Source organism: Gorilla gorilla, chromosome 12 (assembly GCF_029281585.2).
Source record: "Gorilla gorilla gorilla isolate KB3781 chromosome 12, NHGRI_mGorGor1-v2.1_pri, whole genome shotgun sequence".
Lineage (NCBI taxonomy): Eukaryota > Metazoa > Chordata > Mammalia > Primates > Hominidae > Gorilla > Gorilla gorilla.
This window is the reverse complement of record NC_073236.2, coordinates 95,035,258-95,050,951: the sequence shown is the minus strand read 5'-3', so window position 1 is coordinate 95,050,951 and position 15,694 is coordinate 95,035,258. Positions and strand designations below refer to the sequence as shown.

At 37.6% G+C, this 15,694-nt stretch overlaps 1 protein-coding gene across 4 annotated transcripts in view; it reads left to right on the top strand.

Moving 5' to 3' along the window:
- CAMKMT (calmodulin-lysine N-methyltransferase) overlaps positions 1-15,694 on the top strand; it is a 412,109-nt gene that overhangs the window by 342,965 nt on the left and 53,450 nt on the right. For all 4 annotated transcript variants that reach the window (XM_063695910.1, XM_019021123.4, XM_055377815.2 and 1 more), the window contains exons 4-7: positions 878-938; positions 2,880-2,934; positions 3,990-4,053; positions 11,868-11,934. In XM_063695910.1, the coding sequence (XP_063551980.1) occupies positions 878-938; positions 2,880-2,934; positions 3,990-4,053; positions 11,868-11,934 (247 nt within the window). The remainder of the gene's footprint in view (positions 1-877; positions 939-2,879; positions 2,935-3,989; positions 4,054-11,867; positions 11,935-15,694) is intronic.

Genomic DNA, 15,694 nt, shown 5'->3' with positions numbered 1-15,694 from the left:
ATTGTTAAATTTAAAGATGTACCAAAGTTGGTGAAATTAAAATTTCTTAATCTTACACAGCAGTTTGATTTTATTTAACTGAAGAAAGACATAATTGTGGCCAGGCACAGTAGCTCACACCTGTAATCCCAGCACTTTGGGAGGCCGAGGCAGGCAGATCACGAGGTCAGGAGTTCGAGACCAGCTTGACCAACATGGCGAAACCCAGTCTCCACTGAAAATACAGAAATTAGCTGGGCGTGGTGGTGTGCACCTGTAATCTCAGCTACTCAGGAGGCTGAGGCAGGAGAATCACTTGAATCCAGGAGGCAGACTTTACAGTGAGCTGAGATCTCGCCACTGCACTCCAGCCTGGCGACAGAGCAAGACTCTAAAAAAAAAAAAAAAAAGACAGAATTGTGCAGGTTTAAAAATATTAGCATGGAATCAAACAAAAAAGTGTAGTGATGTCAGTGGTTTTGTTTGCTCCTGTGTGTGATCGTCCCATTTATTTTTGCCTAATATGGGCTGCATATATAAGTAAGTCTTCAACTGATACTAATTAATTTTATGTGCACAAGATGAATATCTATGTGAAGTACCATCAAAATTTAACTTGATATTTGTGATTTTGGTTGTTACTGTTTTGGCTATCTTGTGATCAAAATTTAGTGTAATTTATTTAGGATATTTTTCTATTATCCTTGGGAAAGAGTTATAAATCTCACCACTATAAAAATAACAACAATAAAAGACACTCATGACATGACATATTATAAGTAATAACAATGTTGTTTGATTGAAGTTGAAATAGCTTGTACTGAACATTATTTTTAAAAGCCATTTCTTAAAAGGATGACTTCTATAATCAAAAGGTTTATCCTCTTGTGTTTTCTAGGCATCTGGCCATCTGAAGAGGTTTTGGCTTACTACTGCCTCAAGCACAATAATATATTCAGGTACAGAGCTGCACTTAAGATATTTTTTAGCCCATCATGGATATTGAATCAACATATTAAAAATTGCCATGATTATATTCTTCAAATTAAATTGTTAGAAAAAATATAAAAAAAGAAAAACAGGAAGAAAAGGAAAACAGAAAGAGGGGAAAGAGTTCACGGTGAACACATGTTGCTTCTCAAGTGAAATCTGAATTGCCTTGGGTACTAATATTGCACAGCAAGATTTTTGCTATATGTCAAAGGCTTTTGATTTCCACTCAAGGCATTTTATTTCACTTTGATTTGGGGGAAACAAAAGTGAAGCTCCAATCAATCCTTACTGATTGTGAAGGTCAAAAAAAAAAAAAAAAAACCAATAAAGACATTCTTTAAACTTCTGCTGGGGAAGTCACTACAGAATGTCTGATAAATAAATACCTCACAGCTATTATTTAAAGATGCCATCCCACCCCTGGTTTTAAAGGTATTTTTATATATCTAACAATATGTATTTGTGAACTATAAATTACCATTACGGATTCATGCTACGGAAATAAGTGTTTTCAACTGTTAGTGTGCATTACAGATCGAACCCATGGACGGAATTTAGGGAAAAAAAAAAAAACTTTATTTGAAAATTCTAAAGATGTTTGGTAGACCCAGAAAATATAGGTTTTTCATTTTAATTCTCTTTTTATAAAAGTCATTCAATATATACTTCCTGAATAGCTCATTATGATAGCAGATAAGCCACTAGTGATCATAGCGTGTGTTTTAACCGTATGTACTTACAAGATTGGGTCAATAATATGTATTTTTTTAAGCTCTATGGGTCCATATTTACCAACCAGTCTATAATTGCTTTGAACAACCAAACACTCATTAAGTGTGTTTTGAAATATTAATGTCCTTGCTTGGCTTCTTCTCCTCCCTTTCCCCCTCTTCCCACCTCTCCCTCCCTTTTAATTTTGCTTTTTTTCTCCTCTTGAAGTAATAAACTTCCCAAACTGGGAAGAGGAAACAATCCTAAGAGTCTAAGCATATAAATAAGAGCAGGGCAATTTTGAATGTGGGCTGCAGAGCTGCCCTGGAAGTCTGGCATTTGCTCATCTCGCTGTGCTTAAGCTTGACTGGAGCTCCAATCAGCGAGCAGTGGGCCAGGGCGAGAATGTCACACGTTAAGGGCTGATATTTAGGCACAAAGGGGAAGGTAAGTGCAGAGTGCCACCCTAGACTGTCAGCTTTAACTCTGAGCCGCTTTACTTTTGAGCTGTGAAGTCAGAGCCCAGTCATTACTTTAGCCTGGGTTTGCTGGCTTAACCATATTATGTCCCTGCATTGTTTATTCACTGTGTTGTGTTGGGGTCAATTGTGATTTAAGTGTTAATTGCTAAATGCTCTTTGTGTAATTGTTCTTTATGGGGACTGTTCAGCTTTCCAAAATGTTTCAGTTTGTTTAAGAATTTTTTTATTAAATTCAGGATTGCATCTATTAATTTTGTGTGTGTTGTTTGTATGTAACTATAATATAGGTATATACACACTCATATATATTCTTCATTTACTTGTCTAACTGTTTTTGAAGGAATGAATGTGGATTAACAGTGTTATCCTTTCCTAACAATTCTCTTTCGCTACTCTAGCTAGTTTAGTTCTAAAAGACGGCGCCATTGACAAGGGAAAAAAAGGGAACCTTCTCAGATTTTTCAGCTCAGCGGTGGTAATGTTGCAGTGAACACTAATGAGGGAACCCCCACTGATTTGCCTGCTTTGTGACTTTTCTATTTCATAATTATTTTTAAAACGCAAAACGACATGAGGTAGCCTAGTCATGTCTCTACAACTTCCTGGTAGCGCCGTTCTTACTGCAGATGGCAATTTGTTCTTGTAACATATATCTCTCTCTGACCATTTTCATCTAATTTGTATGGGTTCTACCATTTCTTTTCTCTCTTTCAGGGCCCTTGCTGTGTGTGAGCTAGGGGGTGGCATGACATGCTTGGCTGGGCTCATGGTAGGTCTTTTCTCCATTCCAATCCCATTCAGAGGGAGGAACAAAAGGAAAAATGTTCCAGGGCCTCCAACTGCTGGGTCAGAGAACCGTCAACAGCATCAGCTGCGGTCAAGCTGCCGGGTCTTGAGAGACCTTCTAGATTGACTTACTTTCGGATCATATTGATTTTATGGTTGCCTCGATGAGCAGAAACATTTTACCTCAGTGTAGTCAATATTGCTTGTTGTGACATTCCAGGCCTCGCACAGTCTTTCTTTGCCATGCGAAAGCATTTTTTTTTTTTTTTTCAGATTATAGTCCCATTTGCTAAGATACAGGAATAGCCCGGCGAATCACAGTTGGAGCACCATGATATAGCTGCTAATGTTTTGCCTGCATTATTACACCAACAAACATGATCCAGAGCGCTCAGTAATTAGATTCTTTTGAATTAGATTGGCCATTCAGGAACGTCGTTCCCCATTCTCTGGGTTCTGAGTCATGTATTCAGGAGATATTATGTAGCAGCACAGTGCATTAGACAAGTTTTTATGTCTCTACAAATAAAAGCATATTGTTACACTGATTGGCATTTGACAAACCTGTCGCTCTTATACAATGTGTCGAGGTTACAGCCCAATGTGCGAGCATGTCAAAGCTCACAAAAAAATTACCCTCACAAAGCCATCTGCCTGCAATGCAAAGTTATATGAAGGGCATCAGGCAGTCAGACAGAAGCAAGCTGAAAGGCAGAGTGACAGCCTTGTATGATGGCTCTACTAGATAAACAGAAGCCCACAAATGAAAGCCTCTCAGAATACCATCATCCGCTGTCACAATGCAATTACCGAACAGAATGATAGCAAGATAGAGGCTCCCGCAAATGGAATGATAAAAGTATTGACTGATTTGATTGAATGATTAAAATAATGCAGACATAAAATGAAAAAAGATTGAAGATTGTTACAGAGAAATAGGTGAGGAAGCATGATACTGAAGGCTTGTCACTCCTGTCTTCACTTCCACACAGACAAGCATATTTGCTCATTGTTTGCTGTGCTCCCTTTTTTTTTCAGGTTGCTATTTCTGCAGATGTCAAAGAAGTTCTGTTAACTGATGGGAATGAAAAGGCCATCAGAAGTATCCTTATTCAGATAGAAAACGGGTTTGTTGTGCTCATTCCTTTTTCCCGGCTGAGTAACAATTGATATAAAGAAAGACAGCATGGGGTATTAAAAGAGAGTTTCCCCCCTACATACATGATAAGTAATTAAGAAAAAGTAGAAATATATGAATTCCTTGCATACAACTCCGTGGGTTTTTTTCTTTCCATAGATTTTTATAGACATCTCTCATGAAAGGAGCCTATTTTTGTGGACCTCCCGAGGCAATAAGAAAATTTGTTTCATAATAATTTTCAAGCATTCTTGTTCTTTTATTTCCATTGGAATTTGCCAGTGTAAAATAAATTATTTGGTATTTATTGTATTTGGATATTGCTGGCAAATATTAACTTCCAGCTTCATGTTTGTTATTACATTTATGCACTTGATATTGTATGTACTGTGTAATATTGTGCCTGCTCTAATTGCTGAGGGTACCTATATCCCCCACTGGAACAGCTGTCAGTTCTTCATTATTTCCTTTTATTTAGGATTTTATTTAGGATTATACAAGCTATCTCTATTTTTCTGCTATGCTATTACAGTTCAAACTCCATTAGATTATGCTTTACTAATATGTACACAGAGTTCATGAAAATTGAACTGTACTTTAAGAAAGCAAGCATAAATGTAGCTACTTTAGCAGTCGAGCTGATTTGTTCAGGGGCAGTTAACAGCTGTTAGAAACTGAGAGGAAAAGTGGAAGATATGTTTGCTTTGGATTTTTTTTTTTTTTTTTTGGTGTGCCTTACATTTACATTATGAGGGAGACAATCTACTTATTTGAATTTTAAGCTCCTAAACTGCCAAAGCAGTTTTGATTTCTGTGGCATCTTACATACAATCTATTTCTGATTTTCTTTTTCGACTTCTGCCATATGATTTTTTCAAAATATGCAGCAGCTTCATCAAGCTGCTCAAACAGGAGAAAGGAGGAATGAGAAGCACAGTAGCGAATATTGTTCAGTAACACTTGTATGCTCTACAGAGCCCCACCCAGCTAATTGCCTGACAGACTTAAAAAAAATTCGGGAAGGAAAAACAGCCAATCACAATCTTGGCCTTTCACACAAGGGAAGGAGATCACAAAAGGTGCTTCCTTTTTTAAAATGCAGGATTTTAATCACGTTCTTGAGACTGTCTCAAGTTTTTCAAAATATTCCTGAAGATGAGCGGATGTTGTTTCATTCACTCTGCTTTATTCTGAGTTATTTCGTGCATGTATCCATGTATCATTTCACTGTGCTCCTCCTCCTTATGTCAGGGAATACAGAGCAAGAGGAAGCTCAGGTATGCCAGCTCAACCCCAGAGGATTTTTAGAGGGTGGGGGGAGCAGGATTATTGGACAAGAGAAGATTATTTTAGCCACAGAAACTTTCAGCTTGGGCCCGGTAACCTAAGGTTTTTTTCAAGTCAGCAGGTGTCTTATTTAATAGCATCAGAAACCAATTAGAACTTTTATCAAACTATGGGAAACATCTGTAGTCAGTATGTAAATCTAATTGTTCTAAAATTATTATTGAGCTAAACTACAGAGCTTCCAAAGAAGGGAAGCAATGCTAATGTCATTAATTAACACACCTTTGCTTTAAACAACAAAGATGCCATGCCAGCTTTTGAAATCAGAGAGGAAATCTCAGATTCTGTATTCATTCTGCCGGCCTTTCAAAGAAATGATTGGTACAGCCCCCTCCCAAGAAAATGGATTTTTAACATTTGGTCCTCAGCAGCTCAGCCCTGAGAGTGCTTTATTGTGCTGGGTTTTACAATGGGTTTAATATAGCGGGGTGCCAAAGGGCAGGAGGGGAAGAACTTTACAAAGTAGATAAAGTAGGTCTTTTCAGGATGCAGACCAAAACTGGTAGTGTGTTTTATTTCATCTCTTAGGACTTCCCTGATGGAGTTCAGTTTTTACCATGCAGTTGTTCTATGTTTGTATGCCTTTTTCTGTTGTAACCAGATCTAATTTTTTTTAATTAAGAGAAAAAGCATGCATAAAGCCTTAACATTGGCAATGTGTTTTTCCTGCTTTTAATACTAATGTTATTCTTGATTTGCTAACAGAGCTTACAATTGGCATTCGTTGTCATCTGTTTTACTGACTGAGGTTAATATGAATGATTTTTTTTCTATTTGCATGCCCACTTTCTGTAAGAATAACTAATTCACTGAATCACATACTATTGATGCATATAGATTGAAACAAACTTATTTAAAAATTACTGTTTACATCTTTCCTTTAAAATTTTAGGAAGTCTAAATTATATAGCAGTTGTAGGATATTATTCAAAAATTACTTTCTAAAAAGTAAAAGTGGATGTCAACAAAAAAAGGGGGAGAAACATTGCCAAAAGCCAGAAAATCTGTTAGTAAAGCTGCTAATTATTCTTAATGGGCAAGATGAGCACATTAAGAAACAAATGAATACATCAGTGAAATGTAATTGAAAATTGGCCTGGCAATGGCATATCGCATCTGAGTATTGGCCTGTGTATTATTCTTATCATTTTAAAAATTATTTTTGTTGTTCTTGGCTTCTGAATTTAATGAATCCAACTGAATCTTCTTAGTCTCTTAAGCTAAGATTCTGATTTTTACCTTTTTTTTTAAAAAAAAACCAGCATTTCCTGATATTTCCTTTTAATTTTATATTATTTCTATTTGTTTTAGTATGTGAGGCAATGAATGGATTGGTTCTGAATCTTTATATCACAGAAGCATGTCAACCAGTTTTGAGTTTATTTATTATCTCCCTAAAATGTATCAGATGGATTGCCTATGTCTTCTTGAGTTTTCCAACTTGACTCTGAAAAGCTAGATGTTGATCTGAGATTTATTAAACAGAGATGTCTGGAAAGATATTAAGACCTGAGGTAAAAATTTTTAAGTCACAAATATTTTCTTAGATTCATGGGTAGTTTTCCCTAAGGTCTCCTTGATCCTTAAACTGCATTGCTGGGTGTACGAACTCAAAGCCCCCACACCTGAGAGCTGCTCTTCCCTACAGATGCCATTTTATCTGTACCCCAAGAGAACAAAGGATAAATTAGAAATGGGATCATTTGGTTTGTCCAGTTCTCAAATTTATTCTAAAATAGTGTGAAACATGTTCCTTTTCTTTTTTTTTTTTGGCAATGCCCCTTTAGTGTCAAGAAAGAAATCTTCAGCTGCCCACATATAATAATTACTCCATAAGGTTTGTAACTTGTGATAACAATGACCTAGGAATAGGAGAGAGACATGGTATACTGAGTTACTATTGATGCTAAGCCTCTTCTAAATTATAATGAATAAAAGTAGAACTCCTGAAGGTGAGCAACCCTCTCTGCCTACAATCACTAATGTGCCCAGCACAAGCACCCTGCCTTAGTAAACATCTAGCAGTTCTATGCAGAAAATTCCAATGTTTGGTGACCCATTTCTCTGTAAGCATCTTATCCCCATAGTATGCACAGTGTGGGTCATGATCTTGAACTTAGGATTCTCCAAAAACGGGTAAATCCCCTGTGCTTTTTAAAGGAGACACCCCTGGTTTAACATTATTTTTATTTAATACAATCCCTGACTTGAGTAACTACTAAGTGAAGCTTCGTGTGGGCTGTGCAGCCTGTACCATAGATGGTTAACAACACGGAAATCCCGGGCCATCTTCCTGTGTCCAGGCTTCTTCTTCCAATGCCGGCTGTACTTCCATCTACTGATGAGTCATAAGTAAACTATATGTGCCTCACATTGGGTAGCAGCACAACAAATATGTATTTTTTGGAATTAAATTAAAATTAATTCAACCAATATTAATGGCATGTCATTACAGGTGCTAAAGATACAATAGTGAACAAGATAGGTCTAGTACCTATCCTTGTGGGACACAGATTTTGCCTTGGCTAGAATACATTTATACACATGAAGGGCAGAAGTTCTTTGATAACTTTGGTTATTTAAATTCTACAGTATAAATGTTCACATAATTAATTCTAACTTTTTTTCTTCTCCTTTTTGTGGAGAATGAGGTCTTGCTATGTTGCCCAGGCAGGCTTGAACTTCTGGGCTCAAGCAATCCTCCTGCCTCCACCTCCCTAAGTGTTGGGATTACAGGCGTGAGCCACTGTGCCCAGTTCAGGTAATTAATTCTAAGCAGCAGGAAAAGAAAATAAAGTGTAACTGCCAAACCTCATGTTAGTTACTTTACCCACCTCTTCACCCTACCAAAGCTTTTGCCTGAATTATGCACTAAGATAATGAATTGACATGAATTGGGCACCTACTGTGTGCCAGGCCCATCACACGTGATACTCCATTAAGCCTAACAAATAGGTATCATTATTTCTGTTTCAGAGATGGAGCTCAGAGAGATTAATTTACCCCAGGACACACAGCCCCCAAATATTAGAACCAGCACTAGAAGCCAGGTTCATTTGACTTCAAAGCTTATGTTTTTTCGACTTAAACCATTCTGGGTCACCAAAAACTAAAATGATTTGGTGAACGTCATCTTGCATTTCCTTACATGCTCTGGAAATAAAGGCCTCTCATCCATGAACATAACAATTGGCATTGCTAACAGAGTTTATAGTACCTCTATGGTATCTTCTCAATTCATATGAGTAATAAGCACATTTAAGAATATTTTGCAGCCTTAAATTAGCAAATATTGCCACATTAAGCATTAAAAAAAACACCTTGAGAGATCAAAATGAATAGGGTTTATATTATAATCTCATAGTTTCCTACCCTCATTTTTGGTATTCCAGCGAAAATAAAGATAACATAAACCAAGAAAGTGGTGCTTTGTGAATCACAGTGTTATTATTTTTGAAATATTTTCTTGCTTAAACAACATGCCAACTCTCAAAATGTATATATAACTACTGATAAGTAATTGCTAATTGCAGGAGGAGGCTGATATTTTTAACAATATGATGCATACATATAACATGTATATAATTTGTTTAAATTACTATTATATAAAAATATTTTTTAAGAATAAAAATCAACTGAAACAAAATTGAAATGGAGCCCTACCTCTGAACAGGGCTTTATTTGAGAAGAAAACCTAGAGATAGAATTCCGGTTTCTTTTTAGCCACAAACATATATCCTGTAGCTCTGGAAGTCCAGTTGCCTAGACAAGGGGATTGGAGGCAATTACTCTGTATTCATTTAATCAGAAATCACATTAAGGCTTTCTTTGCACCCAGTCCCTCCCACTGAAGTCCTCCAGAAGGTGGGTGCGGTTCAGAGAACACAATTTGGCCCGTTGTGTTGAACACTATCCTGGACATATTGACTCAATGTGATTGGATTTCCTTTATTACCCTGAGGTGACACAGAAGAATGATAAAATCTATTATTGGACAACACAGTGCCATCCAGAAGAACCATCAAAATCTGACCTAAAGTAAAGGGTGGGGAGCAGGATATCTGAATTTATCTCTTAAGGTAATATTTTAATATACTGTTGACATTTTTTCTTCTCATGCTCATTTTAATATTTAAAAAACCTCTTAAACCACAAAACTTATTTCCTGTCCAGTTCTAAAAATAAAGCAGCCTAAATACTGCTGTCGAATTTTTTTATTTAAAAAATTGCTTCTAGAATATAAATACATATGTTTGCTTCAGCCTGACCACCTGGAGTCACAGGTTTATAAATTGTAAAAAAGTATATAGTGTTAAGATGTTTACTAAAAATTATTAATAGGTTTTCTGAGTTATATAATTTAACTTCCCTGAGACTATTTTATAAGAAGTATTACCTCCACTAACAAAATAATATGTTTTGCTTGATAGATTAGTCATGTACTCATACGACTCTACAGGTGTACTGGGCACATTATGGCATGCGGTTGGATGCCATGGAAACTCTAAGGAGGGTGTGGCCAGAGTGTGGGGGAACTTAATCAAAAACAGTTGTCAGTTGACTCTTTACTAATTTTGTTCTTCTCAGAATAAAGATGTCAGCTGTCCTTTTCTGCAAGACATTTCATTTAGAAGACTTTCCTGAAATAATTTCTTCCTGAAATAGACAGAACTGTGGGCCGATGTGTCATTTTAGTTAATCAAAACAAGTAGGCAAATTAGTCTCTTTTATTTTTTTAATGAATGTAATTTAATGGTATTTAATTTGCATACAGGAAAGTTCACCCAGGAAAAAAAAAGTCTGCATTATAGCACTTTTGTAAACCTCAACAAAGCCCTTCATTAGCAGACCTAATTGATTTTTCCTACCCACCCCTGGGGGAAGAAAGCTATCACAGTACCTGCTTATTCACTCAGAGAAGAAATGGGTGTGCCTGGTGGTTCAAGCAGAGATTTGGGTTAAAAAGTCCTGTGGCTCTGTTTTTGCAGGGAGATCTTGGTCAATGATTGCTTTGAGCATTCAGGAAATTTGTTTTTCTGAGCAATAGGAGAACATCGCTTGTCTGCTTGGTGTCCTCCCCATGGGCCCAATTTAGTTCAACTTGCAGCCTTCACTGGAATTATTTTATTTCTTGTTTATTTAAACCTGCCTTATTCCAAAAGAGGGATTTTGAGGCTTGTTACCGTGACACATAGAATATACCATATAAAATGAATGGGAAAGTGAGGGCAGTTGGAAATTGGAAAGCCAGGAAAATATGATGAAGCCAGGAATAGAGGTCAGTAGAGAAAACATATGCAACAGGGTCTTTTGTGGTTGTTAGAGTTAGGCCACACATTTGGCTCTGAGTTGCACAGGTGCTGGAGCAAAGAAAAAGAGGATCAACTCTAAGAGTTATAGTGCCGGGAAGAGGAAGCAACATCCCTTGATCTGCAGACCAGCCTTTCCTGGTGCCGAAACCCGACAATTTTTTCCAACGGGCCCTTGTAAATATGGCACTGGGTGATGTAATGAACCAGCTCCTGAAAACATGTCTTCCATAAATGTGGCTCTTTTGCACAAGTCCTTCCATGCCAAAGGCTATAGCATAAGTCTGTAAAGACAGTTCTTCAGGGGACTTTTCACTCAGCTGACTTTCTTCAGTAATTCATTTTCTCTCAAAGATTCTCCAAGATTTTCTTCATCTTTTTCTTCTCACTTCCTCCCAAGTCTCATCCTGCTGCTCCTCTCCACCCCTCCCTAGCAGCATTTAGGAGATTGGAAATACTTCACACTGGAAAGTCTCAGGAGACTGACATTGCTCTCCCTGCTGACAGAGAGGCTTGCCTTTGGACTCCTTGCCCTTTTAAGCAAGTAGGACATGGCACCTATGGGACAGTCATTTCCCACCAGCACTCATAACTCTGGGGCTTGCCATGATGATCCATCTCAGGTGATAAAATGCAGCCCAGGGAAGTAAAAGAGCTTGCCTGTGGCAAGTCAGCATCCTGCTTCACACCTCACATACAGCTCTTCTCCTTTCACTGTGCTCATCCCATGTATGATAAAAAGATCGGCCAGGCGCGGTGGCTCACGCCTGTAATCCCAGTATTTTGGGAAACTGAGACAGGTGGATTACCTGAGGTCAGGAGTTCGAGACCAGCCTGGCCAACATGGTGAAGCCCATCTCTACTAAAGATACAAAAATTAGCTGGGTGTGGTGGTTCATGCCTTTAGTCCCAGCTACTAGGGAGGCTGAGGTGGGAGGATCACTTGAACCCAGGAGGTAGAGGGTGCAGTGAGCTGAGATCACGCCACTGCACTCCAGCCTGGGCAACAGAGCGAGACCCTGTCTCAAAAAAAAAAAAAAAAAAAAAGATAACTGTTTCTGGACCTTTTTTTTTTGGTCAGTTCACAATCACTGCAGATATTTTCTTAACTGTGTCCTGTAGATGTGCAAGACATCATCACAAGGAATCAGAAGGCTGGTGTGTTTAAGACCCAGAAAATATCAAGCTGGTAAGATACCTTTCTGCGTTAAAAAATTCCCATTGAAATTGCTTTTCTTGATACTATGGATGGTTATTAAAAATAATAATAGCTAACATTTATTGAGCACCTGCTGTGTGTCAGGCACTGTTTTAAGCACTTTACAAGTATTATCTCATTTAATGCTCATTGGAATACTATGAGGCAGACAGACACTCTCATTAGCTCCAATTAATAGATGAGAAAACAAGTATATTAAACACTGGGTTGGGGATGATTTATGATTATACAGTATGAGGTTGGGAGAAGCCAGGCCTGGGAACTCCTTAAATGGCTCTCTTCCAGTGAGTCTCAGCCTAGGAGCAGTTTTGCCCCCAAGGGGACTTTTGGCATTCCCTGGAGACATTTTTTTTGTTGTCATGACTTGGTAGGAGAGCGGGGAATGTTGCTACTGGCATCTAGTGGTAGAGACCAGGGATTCCACTGAACATCCTATGTTGCTTAGGACACCCCCATACAACAGAGAAACATCTGGCCCAGAATGTCAATAGTGCCAACACTGAGAAACCCTGCTCTATTTCATGATTTTAAAATAGTCTAGGTGTCCATTCGCTTTTAGATTCTGTTAATTCTTATACAAACTAGGAGGAATGCTTGCTCTTAGCCACAACAATGGTGTGTTCTGTGATGCTACATTTTATTTTTGCCCTGTTGGTAATGGATCTAGAGAAGTGAGTAATCATTTCATAGTTTTCACATGAAATAGCTGTATTTGTGCATTTTTTGTCATTCATTTAACCACAGACTTTATTAGAATAACTCTCTGTTAAATTAATTGTTTTCTTTATTACTGTGAAGCTGTCATCATTTGGTATTTTGAATTTTCCCTATGGTGAAGACACTTTCCCACCCCAACTTCCCAGTTTGATTTTTTTTATTAGTTATATAAACTACTCATTAACAGACAAAGCCTACAGACTGATTTCTCTTGGACACACCCACGATACAGCCCCAGCGGCCAGTGATCTTGGTGTGCTGGCTTCGGACATGAAAATAGCTACAATGCTTAAAAACCAAAGTGATGACACATATTGGTGTGAGGCTATGGAATAGCAATAATTTTTTTCTCTTATATTAATTGGTGAATGTAATGAAGTGTCCATATGTGTATTTTTAAATCCTGCTTAAAATGTTGGGAGTAGGCTGGTGGCACAGGGGACAGCATATTCTGTGTTTCTCATATAAATGAACAAACCACTTCTGTTTCCCAGAAAACCTGGGGTAGGTTGAGAGAAAGAGAAAGGGTCTGCCGTTACCTGTGGGGTCCTCATTGTTAGGACAGCCTTTCCTTCACAGTGCAGACGGCCTTACCCTTCTGGAGAGGACTTCATTTTTGGACGTGATTTTCAACCTGGTCTTTTAGTTATCAATCAAAAGTGCATTTTCTATGTTGTCCTCATTTACATTTATTTAATGTTTAAGGTCATTTGTGACCATTTGAGTGTATTTCAGCATATGGAATCAGGGAATAATAGATTTCAGCTTCATGCTGTGAAGAGAGATTGTGTTTTTACAAGACATAATGTTGTTTACTGGGTGTTAATAATCACTAATTAATAAACATATCTAGACTTCTAAAATGTTGCATTTTGAGGAATGAAAATGTCAAGTGTTTAACTTATGGAGTGCAATGGTATTTTCTGTCATCTCTTCATAAAATAAGTTACATAAACAAGCAAAATGGCATTATTCAACAAAGGACATATACCAAATGCTTAATACATGGCCTTTGTTTCTATTTTTCTGTTCTCAAAAATGCTATTTCTAAATATATTGCTCTGATATGTACCTGGACATATAGACTATATGTCAATAATAGTCATATAGAAACCTCCAAGATAAGGGTGGGCTTTTTTTGTCATCTTTATCTCATACTAATTGTGGTCAGTTTCTTTTCTTTTGACCCCTGCAAGCATTTTGTTCAAAGTCTACTAAAGCACTTTCTAGTGAACAGGTAGATGAGTTAGTCCTTGAAATGCCTTGATCTTATATTAAGGAGTGACTTGATCACTTAACTGTCAAGAAGCTAAGAGAAATGGCCAACCACTGATGTAATAATCAGTATTCTGCCTCCATCCACTGCTTTCCCACCCATAACCAGTACAATGTGATGAAAGTATTAGTTCCATGAGAGAAGAAATAAAAGGAAGCCATTCACAAAAGAGCTAAGATAGAGTTCAGTATTCTTTTTTAGTGGCTCAATGCATATGCAGAATTTCTCCTCCAAATTGGAGGTGTGGAATAAGAGTAGCGACAGATAACTAAGAGGTGTTTACCATAGCTATAAAGCCCACACGTGAGCCAAATATTTCTGCTATTAAATAGCACTTCAAAGCTTGACATGAAGTTTGTAACAGCTGAATGTCTCTTGTGACTTCATTTGCAAAGAAGATGTATAAGCTGAAAGGAAAGTCGTGGTATGAGAACTATAAGCCTAAGAAATGGTATTTAAAAAAAAAAAAAAAACAAGCTGCCCAGAAATTTGACTGGCACCCAAGCTCCTATTCCCACTACTCCGATGATATTCTCAGTAACTATCAGCATTTCTCCTGCTACCAACCTCTTCCTACCTCTTACACAGGGGCAGACCCAGGTTGTGTGGGGCCTGAAACTTATTTTGAGGGCCCACTTAGGAAGAATGAATTCTATTATACCTTACTTTGATAAATTTTACAGAAATATATGACCATGTGAACACATTACTAGGGCTTGTCCAAGGGCCTTGGAAGGGGCCTTGCAAGAGGCTCTGACGCTGAACCTTCATTAGCTTCACAGTAAATCCACCTCTGCTGTCATAAGCACCACCATCCTTGCCTAGAGTAACTCTTCTCTTAGCTACCAAACTTTCCTGCTCCCTCTATCCATTTTAATCATAGTCTGATTGTAGCTAAATGTGAAAGACATGCTGGTGAAAGTCTGGAAGCCTTAGCCCTGGCTGAATCTAAGATCCACATATATGAAGCATTATATTCATTACATCTCAGCTTAATGCAGTCATTTGGTTTATTTGTTGTCCATCCATGCAGCCATCCATTCGCTTAACAAGTATGTCCAAAGTACTCTGCTTTTGAGAATATAAATATGCAGTTATCAAAAATAATTCTTGAACAAAGGAAACCATGCTACTAAATATAGCTAGAGATTGATGAAAGAGCAAGGATATTTACAGTATCTCAATTGTTGGGTTTATCTAAAGCTGTCTTCAAAATTGTGACTGTTTAACAAAGAACCATTTGGAGCTTTTGACGTCTACGTATTTCTAGGTCTTCCAGAATTAGTGAATAGCGTCATTCTCTGGTTAATATTAGTTGAGAGTTACTAAAAAATCTATTAAATTTACCCTGCTGTGATGATGTAAGTAAGTTTCACTTAACAGTGTATGTATCTTTGTGTGAAAGTTGCTAGTGAATTCAGGCTTATGACCTTTATTATTCTTTGATAAACCATGAATTTTAGTAAACTATGGAACTTGTGTTAAGACTTTTTTTATAACCCAAACTTTACCTTTATGTGGGCCCCCAAGATTGGTTATTGGTCCCATTGCCCTATTGCTTTTTAAAGATTTATGCCTCCTCTGAGACTCAGTTTCCTTTAGAGGTTAAAATGGGGATGTGGAAAATGATTTTTGAAAGGTACGTTCCAACCAAGTGGAATCCAGTGGCTGATTTTCCTGGGCCTTCTGCAGTCTGCCCTTATATCCACATCTCATCTAGCTGCTGCCTCCTCTTTT